The 24,656-nt window shown below is 43.7% G+C and overlaps 1 protein-coding gene across 3 annotated transcripts in view; it reads right to left on the bottom strand.

Annotated features, from left to right (window-relative positions):
- Positions 1-18,992: 18,992 nt before the first annotated feature.
- The window catches only part of Phka2 (phosphorylase kinase alpha 2), a 96,976-nt gene continuing 91,312 nt past the window's right edge, over positions 18,993-24,656 (bottom strand). For 2 of the 3 annotated variants that reach the window (NM_001358966.1, NM_001177878.2), the window contains one exon: positions 18,994-19,404. In NM_001358966.1, coding sequence (NP_001345895.1) covers positions 19,397-19,404 — 8 coding nt within the window. In that variant the 3' untranslated portion in view covers positions 18,994-19,396. Of the gene's footprint in view, positions 19,405-24,656 lie in introns of all 3 variants that reach the window. The other variant, XR_001782730.2, reaches the window with a different exon arrangement.

The raw sequence follows: 24,656 nt of genomic DNA, 5'->3' as shown, positions 1-24,656 counted from the left end.
TGGAACCTCCATTGTGGAAAGAGAGACCTGACTCGCCAAGTTGTTCTCTGACCTCTACATATAGACTGTGGCACCTGTGCACTCACACTGCACAAGCATATATACAATAAGTGAATATGAAAAGAATTTTAAGAAATAGAATATTCCCAGTGCCCCAGAGTCACTCCCATCTATGCCTCTTCCCAGTTGCCTCTCACTTCCCTAAGGTACCCATCATCATGACTTTACCAACATAGATGTCTTTAGTCCTTTCTAGGATTCTATAGAAAAGAAACAATTCAATAGTATCCTATAATATAACATTATTATTTATAGCATTTGTAATGTATTTACATTTAGTTATTCAGTCTGATGACTGTAGAATACCTCATTATGTGAATATATCAGAATTTATCCATGTCTCCGAGGTAGACCTCAGAGCTATTGTGGACAGTACTGTCATGAACATTTTTGTTCATTAACTTACTCTTTTTAACCACCATAAAAATATTCAGTGTTGTGGAGGACTACTTTAATTAAGTTACTCTATTTCTGCTTTGATTAATGGGATGCTTTATAGTGATGGTAAACTTGACAGGATCTAGAATTACCTTGGAGACGGATCTCAGGGCATGTGTGTCTAGACTTCTCTAGATTAGGTTAATTGGGGTAGAAATACTCGTCTTAACTATAGGAAGCACCATCCCATGGGCTGGGGTCCTGGGTGTATCATAAAGGAGAAGGCTGAGCTTAAGTATCCATCACCCTCGGCGTCCTGACTGTAGATTCAATGTAATTAGCTACTTACCTTATGTCCTTAACCACTAAGGTAAAAATTCAAAAGGTATTATGTATATTGAGTACACATAGGAATGTCGATCTATCACTAATGATGAGTTAGATTATCAGATATCTTACCAGGTTCATCTATTCCTTGAATAGCTGGAAAATTTAAGCCTATTCATGTACTTAGACTTTCTTTTTGATACATTATTTCTTCATGTTTTGGTTACCTTTTATTTTGGTTAATATATTTTTTCTCACCACTTTGTAAATGAATCCCAGCTGGGTTTGGTGACACATGCCCATAATTCTAGCACCCTGAAGCCTGAAGCAGGAGGATTACAAGCTAGTGAGTTAGCAAGACCCTAACTAAAAAGGGTTAACACCTTAGTTGTTTAAGTTGAAAAGTATTTCCCTGCCTACTATTTCTATATTGACTTTGTTCATGTTACTTTTGGCTATATAAACATTTTATATTTTAAAATAGTAATTGCATTCATATTTCCTTTAATTACTTCTGCTTCTGTAGAAGGTGTTCCCAATGTCTCTAGAGCATATATTTACTCTCTAGAATATTCTCACAAGATCCTTTTTTATAATACAATAACTTATTTTTAATTTTTTTTTCTTTTGAGACATGGTTTCTCTGTATAGCCCTGGCTGTCCTGGAACTCACTCTGTAGACCAGGCTGGTCTGGAACTCAGAAATCTGCCTGCCTCTGCCTCCCAAATGCTGGGATTAAAGGCGTGCATCACCACTGCCCGGCTATAATTTATTTTTATATGGTATGAAATGGGATTTACTTCTATGTTTTGGTGATTTTTTCCCCTTTTTTTCAATATTGGAGAATGGATCCAACCTTTGATCCAACTCCCTCTGTGGTTTCTTTTTCTATTCTTCTCTCCAGGTGCCCTATCATGCCAGCCTCGTTTATTGACTAGTCCACATTCTTCCTCCTGCTTAAGATGAATATCTGTAGTGATCATGTACGAACTGCTCAAACTTATCAGTATTTAATTTAGATATTTTAGATACATCTATTAGTTTTGTCCATTTTCATACTAATATTTATTCAATTTTTACCAGCTTGCTATACAGCCATGATCTCATTCTACCATCCTTTTCAGTTTTCTTAGCTATTTCCAGACAATTATTTCTCCATAGGAAACTTAATAGAACTCTATGAAATTACAAGGAAAACCCCTGCTAATGTTATTGAGCTGGGCATGACTGTTCATGCCTCTAAAGCAAAAGGCTTGTGGCAAGTTTGAGTCCTGCTTGAGCTACACAATGAATTCCACTACAGCATGAAACTCTACAAACAAAACCAACACACAAAGCCAAAGTCTCCAGAAGATTCTAATTGTAATGGAATAAAATGTATATATTACATTTGGAAAATTTTATGGTTTTATTATAAGTAAATTATTTTCTCTCTATGTCTTATGTTTCCTTTATTATTCTTAAATATTTTATATTTTTGCACAATTAGAAATGGGATTTTTCAGTTTTATATGCATTTACAGGTACTTACTATTATAGTAAAAGAAGGAAAAAGCTGTTTATTGGGTTATTGTTTTAGCTAGTATCTAGTCTTCTTAGGAGATATTGCTATTAATTCTAGTATCTCTTGCATTCTCAAGCTACTCAGTTATAATATCAGTCGACGTAATTTATTCTTATTTTAGGTTGTCACATTTAGCAAAACCACAGAATGACTAGGACCTCAAGTTTTGTATAAACAATGCAAAGATTTTAAAAAGGAAAGGATGTGCTTTTTGCTTTGCTTTGTTTTGTATTTGGGAACAAGTTCTCACTGTGGAGCCCAGGCTGGCCTCTAACTTGGAGTCTGCCAATCTTCCTGCCTCAGCCTTCCAGCTGCTGGTATTATCGGTGTGACCTACCCTATGTTATATCTGGGACATGTGCAGGAAAGGAGTCACTGTTAGTTTGAAATTCCAACTTCTCTGGATGATGTGCATTTTATCAGGCACCAGTGATGATGCCTGCTGTTTTATCTTCTGTTTATGCTGCATTTGCTGAAATCTATAAAAAACGATATTTCTCACCTAGGGTGCACATTAGTATGAACCAGGATTCCTTAGCTTCGATAGTTAATTGAAGATCTATGCATTTTAAAAGTTCCCTAAGTAGTCTCATGTGTACCCAGTGTTGAGAACTACTATCTCTTTTTAAACTTTTGTTTCTAAGATTTATTTATTTTATGTGAGAACACTGTAGCTGTCTTCAAACACACCAGAAGAGGGCATCGGATCCCATTACAGATGGTTGTGAGCCACCATGTGGTTGCTGGGAATTGAACTCAGGACCTGTGGAAGAGCAGTTAGTTCTCTTAACCGCTGAGCCATCTCTCCAGCCCTGAGAACTACTATCTCAACATTAACTAATAATGATGCCAACATGCATTAAGAATCTAAGTCAAAAGTCAGGAGTGACAGATCAGATCTTTGATCCTAGCACTGGGGAGGTAGAGGCAGATGGATCGAAGTTGAGTTCAAGGCTAGCCTAGTCTACAGATTGAGTTCCAGGATAGCCACAGTGAGGTCCTGCTTTTTTTTAAATTATAGAATCTAAGTCAAATATGCTCCAGTAGAGTGCCCCTCATATAAGACTATATAGGCAGAAAAAAAATGGAGTTGATGGCTTAACAAAGCAGGACACTAAGTTGGGTGGGTAGGAAAGGGGGTGGATCCAAGAGGAGCTGGGAAGAGAGAGAGTGAATTATGATCAAAACACACATGGCACAAGATTCTCAAACAAACCACTTTAGTTTTGTTTACACAGTTTTCATCTGGTTCTGTTACTGGGACATCACTCCAGATTCCCCAGCTCCTGTCCTTAAAATCTCCATCGGAAGAATTCAGACCAGGCATGCAGAACATAGTCTAGAAAACAGGTACCATTTACAAAAAGAAGAGTGGGCAGTGGCCAAAGGGGCCACTCACTGTGGAAGAAAACACTCACAGAACGGAGAGTGGACATTGGCCAGAGCCATTGCTGTCCAGGTGGTTGGCAGGCCCATTTGGAATAACTCTTAGAGGAAAGGACAATGGTTTGTCGTTTCCCTCTCTCCCTTCCCTACTTTAAATTTAAAGGCCTCCTACTACATAATAATCTTACATGGTTTAGGGATCTTGGATCCAGGTTTAGATAATTAACAATTAATGACCTTCTAGGCAACTCAAGATGTCACAGCTCCTCCTGAGGCTAGAGATGCAACTCAGGTCCTGTTCCTCCAACTAGTAATTAGAGTCCTGAAGTTCTAGTTTTATAAGCAGTTGGTTATATGGAGGGGTCCAGTCGTAACATCTTCTACACCTTTTCTCTGACTACTTAATTGACCTATTTTAAATAGTTTCTCTTATTATCTATTTTTAAAGATTTTACTTTTATGTATACACATGTATTTGTCTGTCTGTGCATGTATGCATGCATGTGTGCGTGCATGTGTGTGTGCCTGTGTGTGTGTGTTAGTGAGTGTGTGCATATGAGTGCATGTGCCTGTGGAAGCCAGAGTCTTCAAATTCCCTGGAGCCGTAGTTTCAGGCAGTTGTGAGGCACTTAACATGGGTGCTGAGAACAAGAGCTCTGGATTCCACGGTAGACATTCGGTTTGAGAAATGCAGGAGCAAGTAGCCCTGAATTTATTTGTCTCCCAAGGTCAGAGGAAACTGTTTAGGGCCTGTGTGGTCTTTGAGCTTTTTTTTTTTTCCTTAAATGGTAGATTAATACATCCCTTCCTAAACCGTTCTGTACTAATTGGTCCATTTGTCAATTTTGGTTGCTTCAATTTTGCAAAGCAATCATCCTTTCCTTCTAAATTGTATAGATTTTAATTTCTCCTAACTCTCCAGCTGTATTATATTTCTCAGTCCTCTGGTAAACCTCTCCATCTTTATTAATTTTTCCCCCTTGATCTGGGTCTGAGGGGTTTTGTGACTGGAGTGGAAGCCACCCATGCCAATACATCAGCCAAAGGGATAAGTAATGAGCAAAAAGGAGGAGGACATCTAACCAGACAAGAGGGGTCCAGTGACACCAGGACCATCTTCTGGATACAGACATGAACTTTGAGTTTAACAGAAGAATTTGAGCAAGGAACACGAGGCATTCATACTTCTCCAGCCCTGGTGAAGACTGATGCTACTCATCACTGTCTCGGCACGGCACTGATTCTGCAAGCTGGGGCCAGAGTATCCCTAAAGCTGTCAACACCCACTTTAGTTCTCTGGACATAATCGCTCTAGATTAGAGCCTCACTGTTCTAGATGTTTGCTCTTATCTGGGCAGGGGCCCGTGGGCTCTCCTACAGCTTTGCTGTTCCTGGAGTCTGAGGCAATTGCAGGTTTCACTCAATGCCTTATTTTTATGTCTTTAGCATAGAAGGGGAATGAAATAGACTAGGTGTCAATGGGTGTTTAGACAGACCTGCCTTGAGGGAGTAACATGCCTATACAGAATCAAGCAGGAATCTGACTCACAGTTAAGGAGGTAGCGGCCTGTTCTTATTTACTTTATGGGCCAAAGTGAGTAGGGGCTTTTCAGAAAAAAAGTTTCTAAGTGGCTGTTCCAATTGCCTCTATACTATGAGTGGTTTCAGAGCACTTCAAAAACATAAAACCCCAAAACCCAGGGACTTTCTGATCCTCTTCCCTTCTATTTCCTGAATGCTTGGATTATAGGCATGTGCTACTACACCCTGATTCTGTGGTCCTGGGGAACAGAACCTAGGGCTTTGTGCATGCTATGTAAGTACTCTACATATGTACAACTCTACTGAGTTGTGTCTCCAGCCCTAAGTGCCAGCAGTTGTTCATATTGACCCTCTGAGCTAGAAGGATATTTTCTTTCACTCTTTTCTTATCCTAGTTATTTCCATTTCTTCCTTTTCAGACAGTATCTCATATAGCCCAGGCTGGCTTCAAACTCATGGTGTCGCCAAGGATATCCTCAAATTCTTCCTCTTCTGCCCTCCCCTTCCCAAGTGTTAGGATGACAGATGTGTGCCACCTTGCCTGCATGTTCAGGTCTTTTCTGTACAAATTGTCTTCTGATTTCTGTTGAGTTATAATTTTGCTCTTTTTCTGCTTTTTTAAAAAGATTGGCATAGAGATTTAATTTGTAAAGGTTATTTAAAATCATGCAGACATTAAAGGCTATGAGATTTCCTTCGAGCACTGCTTTCACTGCCTGCGTCAATGTTAGTGTGAAGTGGTCCCTTTACACCATTTTCTAAGAAGTAATTTCCTGTTTTTTTCTCTCTAACAGTTTTCTGGAAGCAAGTTCCTTATAGTCCACATTTTAAAAATTCCATATTTAAATGTGTTCATTGTTTGTTTTGTTTTTCTTTTTTTCTTTTTCCCTTGAAATCTTAACTGTCTTTGTGGCCATAAACTAAATCTATGATTAAAAAGGTGGCTTTTTAATATGAAGAATATATAATATTGTAAATTGTATATTTGTTTTCACTCCATTTCCCGGCATACAATGCTGAAAACCCTTTCAATCTTCTAAGAGATGTGCCCTTTCACATGCTAATAAGCTCCCTGCAGGACAGCATGAGAAAGTTTCTTATTGGGAGCTAGACCTTGAAAAAAAAAAAGGAGGTAGGATTAGAGTCCTGGGGCTTTCAGCTCTATCCATCCCTTTCCAGAGCGGGGGAGGGGTTAAGCTCATCATTAATGGCCAAGACTTTAATCAGTTGTGCATATGTAATAAAGTCTTCATGGAAATTCACAAAGTATGTGGCTTGGAGACCTTCCTAAAGCCAAACCTGTAGAGTCCCTTGGATGTCCATCCAGGCATGACTTTCTCTATGCATCTCTCCATATCCCTTGTGACATCTTTTCTATTAAAGTGGTAACTGTGTTTCCTTGAATTATGTGAGACACTCTAGCATATGAATCAAACCCGAGTTGGGGGCTGTGGCAACTCTGATTTATAGTTGCCAGGTCAGAAGTGCTTGTGAGTGGCTTCTGGGTGGGGGTGGGGAGTATTGAAGTCCCTTGGGACTGAGCCCTTAGTCTGTGGAGTCTAACCCTATTTTCAGTAGCTAGCATTAGAATTGAATTGAATTAGAGGATGCCCAGATGGTGTCTGCTGCAGAATTGCTTCTTGGTGGGTATGGAACCTCCCCAAACATCTGGTAACAGAACTATTTTGTGTTCTGAGGGTATGGTAGGAGAAACGGGATTTGAGGAAAAAAGAAAGTGTCTTGCACACGCAGTAAAACTCTATGAATTTGCTTTTACAATAAATTATTAGTTGTGTCAATTATTTTACATCCTTGCTAACATTTCACTTATTAGATATATGTAGTTCTTATTTCTGTTGTTTGTGTATGCTATATGCATATGTACTTATGAGCACATACACAAGTGTGCATCCATATATGGGTCAAAGGTCAACTTTGGGTGTCTTTCTCTAAGGCTTGCCATCTTTTGGACTCAGGGTCTCTCACTGCACTTGGAGCTTATAAATTCATTCACGCTGGCTGGTTAATGAATTCTGGGGATCTGCCTGACTCTGATGGTTGCAGACCTATAGTGTCATTCTGTCTTTTATATGGATGCTGGGATCTGAATTCAGGTACTTATAACTTGTATGGCAGGTATTTAACCTACAGAATCGCTGCCCCAACCCCAGGTATACATAGTTCTAAAAGATAAGAATTGAATGAGCCCTCTAAAACTAAACTTTATTTAGTTCTGTTTGTATTTCTACACAGTTTTTTTACTTCATGTTTTTGGCACCTATGTATATAATTCCCTTAAGTTTATAAATATGTGTTTTTATTCTATTTCTGTCATATATACTTTCCTTTGGGAGAATATTTTGAGCCTGACTTTTCTTCTTACCTTTGCTCTTGCTTTTTACTTATTATTGGCACATTTCTAAATGTTTTTTTTTTCCTGAATTAAAACTTTTTTATGACATTTATTTATTTTTAGTTTATTTGCATGGGTGTTTGGCACACATGCATGTCTGTATACCACATGCATGCAGTGCTCACAAAGGCCAGAAGATGGCGACAGGTACCTCTGGAATTGGAGTTGCAGATGGTTGTGAGCTGCCACGTGGGAGAATTAAACCAGACTCCTTGAAAAGAGCAATGCTCTTCACCACTGAGCCTTCTCTTCAGCCTCCTTTCGGAAAGATTCTTGGGCATTTTATTTTCAGTCTTTATTACTTCATGCATTTTTTTTCTCTAAGTAGCCTATATCTGGATTTTTATTTTTTTTTTAATTCTGACAGTCTCCTTGGGAAAATTCGATGTCATTACCCTTGGTAAAGAAACTGACATGCTTGCTTTTACTCAGAGATTGACTTTTCAGGCTTAATTAAATTGCCATTTATTTCATATCCCCCCTTATTACTCTACCCTCTAGACAAATAGAATCTTCTGTTCTGTTTTGTTTGACAGAACCTTGCTGTGTAGCTTAGTCTGGGGAGGAACTGAAAATCCCCCTGCCTCTGCCTCCCAGTGCCACCATATACAGCTGAAAAATAACTGAGCAATGAGATTTTTTTTAGAAAGTTTTCATTTTGTTGTTTTATTTTGAGACTGAAATCTGGTATGTAGCTTGGGCTAGCTTTGAACACATTATGCAGCCCAGGCTTGCCTTGAATTCAAAAGCATGTTGTCTTAGCCTCTTCAGTGCTGGGGAATTATAGGCATGTGCCTGGCTCTAAAGTCTTTTGCATGACATTTGTCTTAGTCAGGGTTTCTATTCCTGGACAAAACATCATGACCAAGAAGCAAGTTGGGGAGGAAAGGGTTTATTCGGCTTACACTTCCATACTGCTGTTCATCACCAAAGGAAGTCAGGACTGGAACTCAAGCAGGTCAGGAAGCAGGAGCTGATGCAGAGGCCATGGAGGGATGTTCCTTACTGGGTTGCTTCCCCTGGCTTGCTCAGCTTGCTCTTTTTTTTTTTTTAAGATTTATTTATTTATTATATGTAAGTACACTGTAGCTGTCTTCAGACACTCCAGAAGAGGGTCTCAGGTCTCATTACAGATGGTTGTGAGCCACCATGTGGTTGCTGGGATTTGAACTCTGGACCTTCGGAAGAACAGTCGGGTGCTCTTACCCACTGAGCCATCTCACCAGCCCCTCAGCTTGCTCTCTTATAGAACCAAGACTACCAGCCCAGAGATGGTCCCACCCACAAGGGGCCTTTCCCCCTTGATCACTAATAGAAAAAATGCCTTACAGTTGGATCTCATCGAGGCATTTCCCCAACTGAAGCTCCTTTCTCTGTGATAACTCCAGCCTGTATCAAGTTGACACAAAACTAGCCAGTACAATTGACCCCTTGTCAACTTGACACACAAACACAAGCCAGTAAAGAACATCCCTCCATGGCCTCTGCATCAGCTCCTGCTTTCTGACCTGCTTGAGTTCCAGTCTTAGCTTCCTTTGGTGATGAACAGTGATGTGGAATTGTAAGCTGGATAAACCATTTCCTCCCCAACTTGCTTCTTGGTCATGATGTTTTGTGCAGGAATAGAAACCCTGACTAAGACAAATTGGTACCAGCATAGTGGGGTATTCCTGTGACAACCTGACCATGTTTTGGGGAGGACTATGGAAGGACTTTGGAACTTTGGGCTAGAAGACCCATCCGGTGTTAAGAGCTCTGTGGGATGTTGTGTAGGAGCTTGGAAGATAATGTTGAGAACAGTGCAGAAGATGGAGGCCTGGCTTGTGAAATTTCAGAGGGAAGATTAAAGACTCTTTTCAGGGCCATCGCTGCTTTGATTGTGACGATTCTGTGGTTCGGGTTAGCTGGGGCTGAAGAATCAGCTGTGATTAACAGGATACGAGGACTACTAAAGTGAAACCTTTGCATTACTGGGACTATTGATGCTGATTAGCTGTGGCTAAGAAATTAGCGGTGATTAAGAAGAGACCAGCATCATTGAGGTGAAATCTTCTGGGAAGTGTTTTTGGAGAGCACAAAGGCTGTGTTCCAGAAATAGCTAAGGTTGTACCTTGTGCTGTGGCTGGACTTGGTATGTGTAAGAGTCACCCAGGTGGTATTGGTTTTGAAGGCATGAAGGGGTCATGCAGAGCAGCTGAGGCTCGGCACTGTGAGAGGCCATGGAAGGGCATTGGTGAAAGTGCAGCCTCAGTTGCAATTGAAGGCCCAGGACTGAAGGGGTCATGCAGTGTTTTGGAGATGCCAGTACAATGAGATGACCACCAAGAGCAGCAGCAGCAGTGGGGTACAGGCATCTGGAGCCTAGAGGACGACGCGTGTGCTACAAAGGGCATGGCTGGAGAAGTGACCCAAGCCCTTGGAGGAGCCCAGAAGATTGTGAGTTGGATCCCAGACATTGGATGGTTTGAGTTTGATTTCACTTTTTGATTGTGATTGTGCCCTGATATTTTTCCCCCTTGAAAGAAGAAAGTATTTTAGTGGAATCCACAGTTAAGAGACTTTTTATTGTAAAAAGACTTTGAATTTTAAAAGATAGTGGATATTTTAAAAGGATTGAACTTTTAATATGTAAAGACTATGGGACATTTAAAGTTATTTAGACCTTGGGGATGAATAAGAATGTAAGGGTTGAGGCTTACTAGTGATGTGTTTGTGTGTCTAGTTGACAAGGGGTCAATTGTACTGGCTAGTTTTGTGTCAACTTGACAAAAGCTGGAGTTATCACAGAGAAAGGAGCTTCAGTTGGGGAAATGCCTCGATGAGATCCAACTGTAAGGCATTTTTTCTATTAGTGATCAAGGGGGAAAGGCCCCTTGTGGGTGGGACCATCTCTGGGCTGGTAGTCTTGGTTCTATAAGAGAGCAAGCTGAGCAAGCCAGGGGAAGCAACCCAGTAAGGAACATCCCTCCATGGCCTCTGCATCAGCTCCTGCTTCCTGACCTGCTTGAGTTCCAGTCCTGACTTCCTTAGTGATGAACAGCAGTATGGAGGTGTAAGCCGAATAAACCCTTTCTCCCCAACTTGCTTCTTGGTCATGATGTTTGTGCAGGAATAGAAACCCCGACTAAGAGAACATTTAAAGGGAAATGTAACAGATGAGTTTGTGGAGTTGGAAAATCAAACTGATATCCCTTGACTCTAATCCACGTGCCCTTTCCACAGTGTTGGGTATGCAGAGCAAGGACAAGCATGTCTCATTAAAGAACCTGGCTCAAGTTTAGCTCAACATTGTTGGGTGTCTCTGGTACATCACCTATCGTCTTGGATGGGCCAGACTGAGCACACTAGGTAAATAAGCATATTGGGTGGTAAGCATATCGGATGATGAGCACAGAAGGTGATAAGATATTAGGTAGAGCATATTTGGGGACCAGCATATCAGGAGGTAAGCACATGTCTTAGTTAGGGTTTTACTGCTGTGAACAGACACCATGACCAAGGGAAGTCTTATAAAAAACAACATTTAATTGGGGCTGACTTACAGGTTCAGAGGTTCAGTCCATTATCATCAAGGTGGGAGCATGGCAGTATCCATGCAGGGATGGCATAGGAGGAGCTGAGAGTTCTATGTCTTCATCCAAAGGCTGCTAGTGGAAGACTGACTTCCAGGCAACTAGGGTGAGGATCTTATGCCCACACCCACAGTGACACACCCATTCCAACCAGGTCACACCTATTCCAACAAGGCCACACCTCCAGATGGTGCCACTTCCTGGTCCAAGGATATACAAACCATCACAGCATAGTAGTAGGTACTAAGCATATACTGTAGAAATAACTGACTGCCAGTGTTCAGTGGACCCACATGACTGGTAAGGAAGAATTGTTAGGCAGTTGGCTGTTTTCTTCAGGTGGTCCCTTAGGAGGGTCCTGGACTTCCTGTCTTAGGAATGTGTTTTCCTAGCCTGGGACTTGGGGCTTCTTAGGCCAAGGGCAGAACTTTAGCGTCTGTGTCTAGAGGGTTAAAAAGGTGACAATTCTGGGGGAACCTCTAATGTCACCATGAAGTGGAGTCTGGATTGTCAGAGTAGGTAGTCTACCTTGGAACTGTGTTCTAGGCTTTGTCCCTAGCATCCTTCCTCTCCAGAAGAATACATGTATGAGATGTCTTTATGTAAGAATATCCTATGGTGAGATCAGAGGACATCCCTACACTGCCACATGACTCCCTTCCTGGGGTCCCTGAACTACTTCGATGGAGGTTATCTTAAAGGAAGCCTGTCAGATATTGCCATAAGCCTTTCAGAGAATGTCCTTGGAGCTCCAAATAAGATTATCTTGGGCCAATGAAAATGTCACCGTTCTTTGTTCTTGGCAAGAATCCCAGCTCCCTCAGCTTGGGAACACCATTTACCCCACACCAAATGGAAACTTCATTTGGATATTATGTTCATCTCCAATTAATAAATTACAAGAGGAGAAGTTAATTCATCACTTGAAGCTTGGGCCAATAAAAACTGTCCACAGCATAGGAAACAGAGGATGATAAAGCAGCCCCTCATTAGGGCAGGGCTCTCATTTCTTTGAGGTCCCTTGCATGTTGGGTCTGAGTATATGAAATGGCTTCCAGGGAATCTGTCATTGGAACAGTCCCCACCTCTGGAGGGACCCAAATGAAGTGACAGTGTTAGAACTAGAAGTGCCTCCAATATGTTGAGTGATGAGGGTGGCTTTGTCATGGCTGTAGGGACTCTTAGTCCATAGCCTGGCATGACCCAAAGTGGCAGACAACTCCCCACTCATCACTATTTGCTTTAGACCCTACCCTGCAAATCTCAAGGGAGAGAGCTGTTCCCTTTTCTCAGAATGCCTGTGTAGCAGAGTACCATGGGAATGCATGAAGGAGTCTCGCTCAGGCTTGATGCTAACGTGTGTGATGGAATGTATGTTTCCTTGCTCATAGCAAAACTGACTAACTAGGGTGCAGGGAAGGCCCTGGTAGCTTTCCTCCCCTGGGAATGTCACCTATGCCCAGTCTCCTGACCATGGTTTTCTGCAAAGCTCCCTTGGTGTTCAGTGATGTCACTGAAAGGCTGGTGACATTGATGTCAAATGATGAAAAGCAGCAGACCCTCAGCTTGTCCTCTGTGCACCGTTCTCAGCCTTCCCATCACTCACTAACATTTTCTAGCCATCCTGTGAGGAAAAGGCTATTGTCATTGCTCCTGGTTCACTGAGGACAAAATAGAGACCCAGGAAGGTTAGGTAGATGTTGGAGGCTACATGTGATACCTGTCTTGGTCTCTGGATTGCCCAAAAGCTATTCATGAGACTTCATTTAAGCCATCTGAGCCCAGAACCTCAATATTCTCCTCTTTTTCCAAATTTATGTTTAAAAAAACCAGTTGCATATATTATAATCACCAAAATGGCCATATTTCCCTCTGTTTTATTTTTATTTTTCTGTCTCTGGCAAGCCTAGGGTGCCATCCACCCCAGGGAGGAATCCCGGGAAATGAGGAAATGTTAAGTGTCTCAGTTAAGTGTCTGCTAAGCCCCAGTCTCAGTGCTCTTCCTGGCTGTTCAAGTGCCCCTTAGCAATGTCCATCTTTGAGCCTTTGTCACTGAAAGAGAACAAATAGGGGACAGTAATCCTGAACTGAGGCATAAAGTCCCCCAATTCAGCAAGTATAAATGGAAACTCTGAGGCCGTGTGATTCACTTTGCCAACATGACTCATGTTCTGCTAAGGTTTCCATGAACAATATGTTCACAGTCTGGTTTAATTATAGCCTAGATCTGCCACTGCCTCGGTGAGCCCCAGAGGCACCCGGCCCTCACCCCCCACTGTTGCCAGTTAAAATGTCTCCCAGGGAGAGAGGGGGAGAGGACACTGGAAATGGTTTTCTGCCAGTTCTATTGGTCACATGGCATAGTGGATAGTCTCTACAGGGGGGCTTAGTGAGGGGCAGCACCCCCAAAGGTGCTGGAAAAGCATGTGCTCACAGGGTGCCTGTACTGCTGGGGCTTCCCCTCCATGTAGAGTTGAGATTCACAAGCACCCAGTGTGGGTGTTTGGAGTGATCAATTGAGAGAAAGAAACAGGGTTGAGTCAACGCTCCTGCAAGCGAGGGTGGAGGGAACCCCGAGGCTGCCTGATGAGCTTGGGGGTGGTTCCACACATGGGCTTGGTGACAGTGGACAGAAAATGAAAAACAAACCCTGTCCCATCCACTTCACAGGCACTTTGCCATTGCAGTGGAAGACACAAGGGCTCCTGCTTGGGAAGGGTATCATTTTACAAATCTAGAGTGGACCTTTCACTCTCTTATGCAGCTATTAGAGTGTTTCAGAGGCAGCAGGAGCTGGCTGCCAAGAGTGGAACAGAGAGAAGGCATTTGGGGCTATCTCTAAAAGGAATTCTTTGAATGTTAGGTTCCAGGAGCCTTACCCCTACCTATATTATAAAATTTAATATTTATTAAGCAATTTATTATGTGCCAAGTGATATCCATGCACTATACAAATATTAATATGTTTGTCTCTTGCAACAACCTCAGGAAGCAGAGGTGCGATCATGGAGCCAGTCACTGTGGAGCTGAAGGTGGCAGCATGCAGGGCTTGGTCTGGAGCTTGTGCTCTGTAGCACTGCTGGCATTGGGTGGCACTGGGCACCAAGGTTGTGGTGTGGGGACAGAGCCTTGAGGAAAAGCAGCTCTGTCTACTGCATGTCCGTGACCTCATTCTCCCATAGTTGCAGGTGGCCCTGGAAGCTGAGTCTAGCACCCCACTCCATGTGTTCTGAGGGTGTCCAGTGGCTCAGAGAAAAGATGAGATCTGCTTCCTCAGCCTTCTTCCTTCCCAACAAATTTCAGATTCACTCCTGCATTCTTCACCCCCACCCCGTATATATGATGAGAGAGAGAGAGAGAGAGAGAGAGAGAGAGAGAGAGAGAGAGAGAGAGGGGGGAGAGAGAGAGAGAGAGAGAGAGAGAGAGAGAGAGAGAGAGAGAGAGAGAGAGAGAATGTGTGTGTATGTGTGCATGTTTGTGTGAGTGCAGACACCTGTGCTATGGGGCACAATGTGAAGGACAAAAGACAACCCTGGTGTTAGCCCCAGCTTCCCACCTTGTTTGAGTCAGGGTGTTTTTTGTTATTCACTGCTGCCTACATCAGGCTATCTTGATGAACAATCCTGCTTCCATATTAGGCTTGAAAGCTATAAGACAAACTATTTCTGTTAATGATTAAACCTCTGTTTCTTAAGGATTAGGCTATGCCCCACCTGTAACTACAAATGGCTCTGAACTGCCTGTTCTAGGAATGATGATCATGCGTTTGTTTGAAAAAGTTATGTCCATCTCACAAACATGTTGTTTCAGGAAGTTATGACTAACTTGTCATGCTTATGTTCTGCTTCTATAACCCTGTTTGCCCACTAAGTCCTCCATTTGGAAACCCCCTACCCCTGAGCTATAAAACCCTTATATTCCCTATGTCCAATGCTGACTTCTTGAACCTCACCTTAGGGGGAGGCAGCCCTTGTACATGAATAAGAATGCTTATTTAATCATTTAATAAATTTGGCCACAGTGATTTGGGTTGGCTGTCTTTCTCCTCCCATCTTCTGGAATTCCCTTATCTGTCTCCCATTTCATTGTCGAAGGACTTGGATTCCAGAGACTTGTGCTTTACATGGGCCCTGGAATCCACACACAGGTTCTCATGCTTGATTGCAAAGCACTTTACCCACTTCTTCTTCTCGTCCCCACTCTCCCATCTAAGAGCACCCCTATTTCTCTCGAGGAAAGCAGGGCCACTTTGCAATAACAGGCCCTTAGGTGCCAAGTGTCAAGAGGAAGAAAGCATGTCAGTTAAAGCTACAAGCAGGGGTTAGGATGTGCCTCCCTTCTCCAGTGCCATGCCCTGCCCTGGCTGCAGGGGTAGAGTGGAGTGTTTAGAATGGAACACAGGTCAGGGCCTTAGCCACTCTAGGTGTTCACAGCAGATGCTTAAATTGGCCTCACACCAGGCAAGCTAGCTTGGGGGCCCTCAGAGTTCAACGTCTCACACTGTATTTCTCTCTACTAGCTGCTGTGTAAGACCTGCCAAAGCTTTCTATTGATACAAATGATCATCAGCTTTGTATACTGAGAAAACACCCTAGGAAAGCTGAGTCACTATTCATAGGCACAGTGCAAAGGTCACCTGTCTGAATGCAAATTTCATTTTTTTGGAATCATCCTGGCCTGTCCTTCAGAGTGCAGCCTTGCTTGCAAGATCCAGCATGGAGCTAGGGAGTGACAGCTACAACTGGCTCTTGAACTTCTGCCATAGGCCAACATGAACAGTGTAAGATTGTTAAGCATTCATTGTTGCATGCATTCATGTCTTGCTGACCTCTAGACTTAACACACAAAGATAGATTGTATAATCACCATATATTTCAGAGAGGAGGAAACTGAGGCACCAAGAGACTATGTATACTCAGAGGTACTCTAAGCAGGAGGTGGTTGAAATTCTGTCTGCTGATGAAGACAGGATTGGGGGTTCAGGGAGCAGTTGCAGCTGGGGTCTGTATCAGAAACTAAATGCTGGCTCCCTTAAAGCTGTGCCAAAGGCACCTCGGGTCAAGGTATCTAGGGTGACTGTGTCTGTATTACATCTGAGACTCTGGTTACCAGCTTTGGCTGTTTCTAAAACACTATCTGCTTTTCTTTGGACCTTCAGGTGGGTCCTTTGAGAGGACCTTAGTAGGCTGTTGTTCCACATCTTGAAAGCTGGGGAACTTGGAGAAATGCTCTCAGTATAACTCTGGGCATGGAGCCAGGACTCTCTGACCTCGTGTGTTTTGGAGGCCCGAAAAAAAAGCCTTGCTGGGCACGCTGGGATTATGAGCCATGACAAGACCCTGTGCTCTTGACTGCCCATCCACAAACAGAACTGCCAACTCCCAGGCTGGCTTTAGAGTATGGGGTGTGGTATTTGTGTGCCATGTATAAAGCTGCAGCTTTGCTGCCCCCTCTTTTCCAGGCAAACACCTCACAGGACTGGGCCTCCTCTGAGTCAGTCCTCTGTTCCAGACTGTTTCTGCCCATTTCCACTTCTGCCCTTCAAGGTGCATGCTACTGGCTAACCTTCTGGAATGTTCCCTATGACTGCCCTTCCTCAGGGAGAGCCTCCCTTTTTTTTAGTGAGTGACTCACTACATTTCTTGCTTGCTTTCTCTTGTTTTTGTTTTTCGTTTATTTATTATGCCTCCTTTTGGGGAAAAATCATCAAATTAAAAACACCCCAGCACATCTATTTTAAGTGCAGGAGAAGCAGCCTTTGAACAACTTGCTGAATGCAAAACCTTTCCAGCTTTCGAAGCCCTCAACTGCAAAGCTTGTAACTCATGCTTCCTTACTTGAAGGGCCCACAGGTGCTTGGGGGATATCAGAGGTCTGAAATCTATCAGCTGTGTATAACAGGAAAACATCTTGAAAGGGCAGATGGGAACAGAAGTTTATGGTGTCCCAATGATGGTTTCCAGTCTTTGTATCCATTGCTGCCTCTACTGTCTAGCAACCGCAGTCCTACCTGAGGGGCAGACTAGGCATGTGTCTATATACCCATGTATGCAAGCATACGTGTACATGAGTGGATATGTTTGCTTGGAAAGGTTCTAAGGTAGGGCTGGGGTTTCTAGGCCTGATCAAGGAAGATGAAGCATATTGGAAGGGCTCCACCCAGTCTCTAGCTTCATCTACTTGATGCCATTTCCAGTTGTTAGAATCTTACCCAAAACAGTATCTAAGCCAGAACAACTGTTCCTAGAAACTGTGGGTACCTCACACTTGCAGTTCAACCACACTGGGCACTTACCTCTTCCTTACCTTCTTATGGCATAATCCCTCCCAGTGTTGTATAGAGCAGACCTCTTGTCCCTTCTGTCTCTAGCTAGCCTCATTGCTCTGAATCTCCTTAAAGTAAATCTCTCAGGGAAGCATTTGAAACAGTCACGCCATGTCTCTGCTCAAAATTTCCCAGCGAGTTGTGAAAAAAACAAAAGCAGATGTTCCCATGCCCCTGGCTTCCTTGAGCATCTTAGGTGTACTTCTGCCTCAGGACCTTCACACTGGTTGTTGGCTCTAACACTCTTTTCCCACCCACTGCCTGGCTCAGGCCCTCACTAATCTTAGGCTTGATCAAGACTTGCCTCAGCAGAGAGCCTCTCCAGCCACCCCACCCCCGACCCCATACCTCGTCCCTGCACCTCTGCTTTATCCTCATGTGGCTTGTGCCACCCAACACATAGAATTACTAATTCCTTCATTTCCTGAGGTGGGGACAGAGGAGTTGGGATTGGCTCTTCAGCCCTTGGTTGCACTACAGCAGACAGACCTGACCTCACCCAGCTGGACTATCTGTAGGCTCTGGAGCCCCATCGTGCTGCAGGTGACTTACTAATCTTTCTCTTTCGTGGAGTTGTGTGCCCATCCCATGGGGGAGGGTTTGGAGGAAGTGGCATACAGGATACCATGTAAGCTCTTCTTAGCAGTGCCAGTGGTTCTCTGGCATTGCTGAGCAAACATGGTTGCCCTAGTCTGTGCCCAGGAGTGGGATGCTGGCATCGAGTGACAGAAGGTGTAGGCTGTGCATCTTGACCCCAGGCTGGCAGCTACCAGACTGCCTTGCAGCTCCATGCCTGTTTCTTCTGCTCTTCACAGGCTCGCACCATGTAGTTCTAGCATTGTTTGCACTGACAGAGTGCCCAAACACCGACTCCCTTTAGCCCCACTCCCATGACCCCTCTCATACTGATGATTAGTTTGTGTCTTTACTAGACACGGGGCCTCTGAACTCCAGCCTGTCCATTCTGGCACCAGCATACATGTATGCTGCCAATACCAAACTTATGGCCAGCTGGTGGCAATCCCCTACCAAGTGCACTCAGCAGAGGAAGTCTTCCATGAGTCCCACCCAGGCCCTGGGCAGGAAAAGGAGTGATTCAGATCCCAAGAGCCCAAACCTTCTGGGTCACAGGGCCCACTCAGTGCCACACAGAGCTCCTCCCCTGATGTAGTGCCCTCTCTGAACCTCTCAGCCTGCCTGCAATGGAGCTCAGCAGCTTGTGCTTAATGAGGAAAGAAATGCAGGGGAGTTCTTGCCTGCCTCTCCAGAGGACAAGGAGAGGGAGCTGGGGGAGGGGAAAGCCTCCTCTAGATGCCTGTGCCTCCCTCTAGCCTAGGGGAGGGCCTCCCATGCTCACAAGAATGCAGGAGCAGGTCCTGGTGACAGCTGGGGAAAATTATTCACACTGTCAGGAGAGAGGCTTATACCATGATTCTGTTCCAATTCTTTATTTTTAAATCCCCCAGCTGGCTAGGGGCTTAAAAGGAACGAAGTGACAATCATTTGCATCTTGTTCCAGATGGGCTGTCACTCAGGGTCCAGAGAGCCTAATGGGGCTGGGTTTGTGGTCAGGAGGAATTTGTGGCCCATCAGCAACTCCCCCAGGCTTTGCTGGACTGATTTATGACAGCTCCTTGGAAGCTGAAGACTGTGTGGTGGGGTTGGGTGGGGCTGTCCCTGGACACCAGTGGCAATCTGACAACTGTGGCTCAGCAGCTGCACTTCCAAAGAGAATAAGCATACAACTGTCTTGCCTCCAGTCAGAGGTGAGAGACCTGTGTGTTCCCTTTACTCCTGCTACAGGACTTTGATGGCCAAGTTGTCCAGATCAGACACCTGGGAGAGGAAGAAAACAGGCCCTTCTTTATTTTCTGGACAAAGGAACAAAAGCTAGATGCCTGGCTGGAATAACATTTGTTTAGGACAGTTGCTCTCAACCCTATTCATTATCTCATACACTGTGAGACTGAGTCCACCTCAACTGGAGAAGGCAGATGACCAGCTAATGGCCTCTTCCTCCAGCTGCTACTGCGTTCCTGCCTAAGACCTTGCACTGGCAGCTTGTGGCTGTTTGCAGTTCATGCTAGTAACAGGTGGCAGTCCCTACAGTAAGTTTCCAGAATTGCAGAGGCAATGGCTTTAGTGGCAGTATCCTGCGTCAGGGGCATCTGTGAGGCTGGGAGCAATCTGGAGACTTGGTTCTGATATGTGACTTATCCAATATTCTTCATGGAATATCTTCCATATTTACCCAGCTAAAGTTTATTTGACTTACTTGCAAACAAGCACTGCAACATTTGGTCAAAAGTAACATGACAATGAGAGTCTAGAGCCAATTACTGATATTTCTCCTTGGCAAGTCTATTCAGAGTTGGTTGCGGGGAAGAACCTTCAAAACTGAGTTGGGAGGTTAGGGTCCAGCAAGTAAGAGTGACTGCTATGCAAGCAGGAGGACCTGAGTTTAAATCCCAAGACTCATATGAAAGGTCATGTGCAGCCACACGTGTCCATAACTCCAGCACAATCTATGCATGTGGATGCATATGCACACAAGTTGGGGCACATGGGAGAGTAGAGACAGGCCTGCTGGCTTCTCGCTTAAGTCCAGAGTCAGCGAGACTCTGCTTCAAGGGAGTGAGGTGGTGATAGACCAGGACACCCAGTGTCTTCCTCTAGCCTCTAAGTGTGCACAGGTGTGATGCATACCTCTGCACACTGCCCTCCCCTTTAAAAGAAGCTATGAAATCAGTTATCCCTTGTGCTCAATGAAGACACAGCTTAGTTAACCTGAAGCCTGTCCTTGGCAAAACTTGGCACCTCACCTGCACTAGCTGGAGGTGGAAGGCTTCGGCAGCCACCAAATTTAGAACTGAGATGTGAATGTCAACACATCAGCATGAAGAACTCTCGATTAGCAGCCTGGTCAATGTCCTTTCCTCCTAGAGCTTCAGAAATGAGCAGGCTGCTTGTTATCTGCCACTGTGCATGCCCAAGCTCCTATGTGCTTACTTAGTGAAGCCTGGGCATAGAAGGCATGCTGCAAATGACTTTGGATTCCTTTGTTCATTTTTTTCAGAAGAGCTATGTACTGAGGTAAGGCGAGGGGAAAGTCACATAAGTTCAGAGTTTAGTTTCTATTGATTCCAGTTCCTCTAAGAAACATTATAGTCCCTTAAAAATGCACATATACTCTCTTTAAAAAAACAATTTTCTGATGGAATTTTTTTCTAACAGCAGTCAGGCACAGCATAAAATTGGAGATCAGACTTAATATCTGGTCTTTTCATTCCTCTGGTAATTTACTTGGTGACTCAAGGTTATAGAGCTTTTCCTAAGTGACTTTCTGATGGACAGATGAGGGGTACAGGGCCCTGAGGGCCAAGAACTGCTTTCTTTCTTCACAGACAAACTATCAATGACCATGTATGATAGGAACAGAAGGAATTCTGGGAACATGATGTTCTTCTACCCTGCAAAGTACAGAGCTATACACAGCATATGGCAGGGACTTAAAAGCTGAAGTGACCTTGAAAGAGAGTGGCAGAGAGAGAGAGAGAGAGAGAGAGAGAGAGAGAGAGAGAGAGAGAGAGACTGAGACTGTTGTCCCCTTTGACAAAAAGGAAGCAAAGAGACAAAGGTGGCTTGGCAGACTTGTGTACAAGTCAATAGAACAGAGATGTCTCCACTGTAATTTATAGAAAGGGAGGCCAAGCCTCCTGTCATCTTGTTCAGAAATAAATGGCATCAATCAACTGGCAAAGGATTTCTCTTGGCTCCTGATTGGTGGGCTCTCCTTTTGTTCCAGCAGACACATTTGCATTCTTTCTATCTGGGAAGCTGAGGCCTGACAACCACTATTTGTGAGAAGACTGGTGGACTAAACTGGCACATTTTTACCTCGTTTCAGATGGTCTGCTGTTGCTCTAGGGTATATCTGGTCACCTACCTACTACCAAATGAAGGTTCTGTACCAGTCAGAAGGCTTCTAACTCTTCTTTGCAGATGGGTAAACTAAGGCACACAGAGGTCAATTTGCTTGCCCAACATCAAGTACTGGTGTCAGTGCTAGGATGGTAAACTTAATGGTAAAACCACAGGACAGACCATAGGACAGCCTGCTGCCTTTCAGCTGAATATGGTAAAAGAACTATTAATGTGTCTGTCCTCTGAGACCACATTATATGGTGAGAAGCTGGAAGCAATCCCACTAAAATCAGGGACTAGACAAGGCTGCCCACTTTCTCCCTACCTCATCAACATGGTACTTGAAGTCCTAGCCAGAGCAATTCGACAACAAAAGGAGATCAAGGGGATACAAATTGGAAAAGAGGAAGTCAAAATATCACTTTTTGCAGACGATATGATAGTATATATAAGTGACCTTAAAATTCCACCAGAGAACTCCTAAACCTGATAAACAGCTTCGGTGAAGTAGCTGGATATAAAATTAACTGAAACAAGTCAATGGCCTTTCTCTACACAGAGAATAAACAGGCTGAGAAAGAAATTAGGGAAACAACACCCTTCTCAATAGTCACAAATAATATAAAATATCTTGGCATGACTCTAACTAAGAAAGTGAAAGATCTGTATGATAAAAACTTCAAGTCTCTGAAGAAAGAAATTAAAGAAGATCTCAGAAGATGGAAAGATCTCCCATGCTCATGGATTGGCAGGATCAACATTGTAAAAATGGCTATCTTGCCAAAAGCAATCGACAGATTCAATGCAATCCCCATCAAAATTCCAACTCAATTCTTCAACGAATTAGAAAGGGCAATCTGCAAATTCATCTGGAATAACAAAAAACCTAGGATAGCAAAAGCTCTTCTCAAGGATAAAAGAACCTCTGGTGGAATCACCATGCCTGACCTAAAGCTTTACTACAGAGCAATTGTGATAAAAACTGCATGGTACTGGTATAGTGACAGACAAGTAGACCAATGGAATAGAATTGAAGACCCAGAGATGAACCCACACACCTATGGTCACTTGATCTTCGACAAGGGAGCTAAAACCATCCAGTGGAAAAAAGACAGCATTTTCAACAAATGGTGCTGGCACAACTGGTTGTTTATCATGTAGAAGAATGTGAATCAATCCATTCCTATCTCCTTGTACTAAGGTCAAATCTAAGTGGATCAAGGAACTTCACATAAAACCAGAGACACTGAAACTTATAGAGGAGAAAGTGGGGAAAAGCCTCGAAGATATGGGCACAGGGGAAAAATTCCTGAATAGAACAGCAATGGCTTGTGCTGTAAGATCAAGGATTGACAAATGGGACCTCATAAAACTGCAAAGCTTCTGCCAGGCAAAAGACACCGTCAATAAGACAAAAAGGCCACCAACAGATTGGGAAAGGATCTTTACCTATCTTAAATCAGATAGGGGACTAATATCCAATATATATAAAGAACTCAAGAGGATGGACTCCAGAAAATCAAACAACCCCCTTAAAAGATGGGGCTCAGAGCTAAACAAAGAATTCTCACCGAGGAATACCGAATGGCTGAGAAGCACCTGAAAAAAATGTTCAGCATCCTTAATCATCAGAGAAATGCAAATCAAAACAACCCTGAGACTCCATCTCACACCAGTTAGAATGGTTAAGATCAAAAATTCAGGTGACAGCAGATGCTGGTGAGGATGTGGAGAAAGAGGAACACTCCTCCATTGTTGGTGGGATTGCAGGCTTGTACAACCACTCTGGAAATCAGTCTGGCGGTTCCTCCGAAAATTGGACATAGTACTACCGGAGGATCCCGCAATACCTCTCCTGGGCATATACCCAGAAGATGTTCCAACTGGTAAGAAGGACACATGCTCCACTATGTTCATAGCAGCCTTATTTATAATAGCCAGAAGCTGGAAAGAACCCAGATACCCCTCAACAGAGGGATGGATACAAAAAATGTGGTACATTTACACAATGGAGTACTACTCAGCTATTAAAAAGAATGGATTTATGAAATTCCTAGGCAAATGGATGGACCTGGAGGGCATCATCCTGAGTGAGGTAACACAATCACAAAAGAACTCAAATAATATGTACTCACTGATAAGTGGATATTAGCCCAGAAACTTAGTATAGTGAGATATAAGGTACAATTTGCAAAACACATGAAACTGAAGAAGAATGAAGACCAAAGTGTGGACACTTTGCCCCTTCTTAGAAATAGAAACAATCACCCATGGAAGGAGTTACAGAGACAAAGTTTGGAGCTGAGACAAAAGGATGGACCATCAAGAGACTGCCATACTCGGGGATCCATCCCATAATCAGCTTCCAAACACTGACACCATTGCATACACTAGCAAGCGTTTGTTGCAAGGACCATGATATAGCTGTCTCTTGTGAGACTAGGCCGGGGCCTAACAAACACAGAAATGGATGCTCACAGTCAACTATTGGATGGATCACAGGGCCCCCAATGGAGGAGCTAGAGAGTGTATCCAAGGAGCTAAAGAGATCTGCAACCCTGTAGGTGCAACAACATTATGAACTAACTAGTACCCCGGAGCTCTTGACTCTAGCTGCATATGTATCAAAAGATGGCCTAGTCGGCCATCACTGGAAAGAGAGGCCCACTGGACAGGCAAACTTTATATGCCCCAGTACAGGGGAACGCCAGGGCCAAAAAATGGGAGTGGGTGGGTAGGGGTGTGGGGGGGGGGAGGGTGTGGGAGACTTTTGGGATAGCATTGGAAATGTAATTGAGGAAAATACGTAATTAAAAAAATAGCATAAAAAAAGAACTATTAATGTGTCTGTCCTCTGAGACCACATTATAGTCCCCTGCAAAGGTAAAAAACAAAACAAAACAAACAAACAAAAAAACAAACCAAAACAATAACACCAAAACCCAAAACCCCAAAACCAAAACCCTGGCTTTCCAGGGATGGGAGAGAAAATGGGGAAAAGCCTCCTGACCATGCCCCTGGTTGTTGGGGAACAGTCAACCAAGACCAAGGCCACAGGGCTTGTGAGGCCTTCTCCCCACCAGTACCTCTAGGCAAGGGCAGGCTTGTTGCCATCCTCTCCCACATCTGCCTGTCTTGGGCTGCTCGCTAAAGGGATAGTCTCA

This window comes from Mus musculus, chromosome X (genome assembly GCF_000001635.26).
Source record: "Mus musculus strain C57BL/6J chromosome X, GRCm38.p6 C57BL/6J".
NCBI lineage: Eukaryota > Metazoa > Chordata > Mammalia > Rodentia > Muridae > Mus > Mus musculus.
Note: the sequence above shows the minus strand (reverse complement) of the source record. Positions and strands in the feature narration are given on the sequence as shown.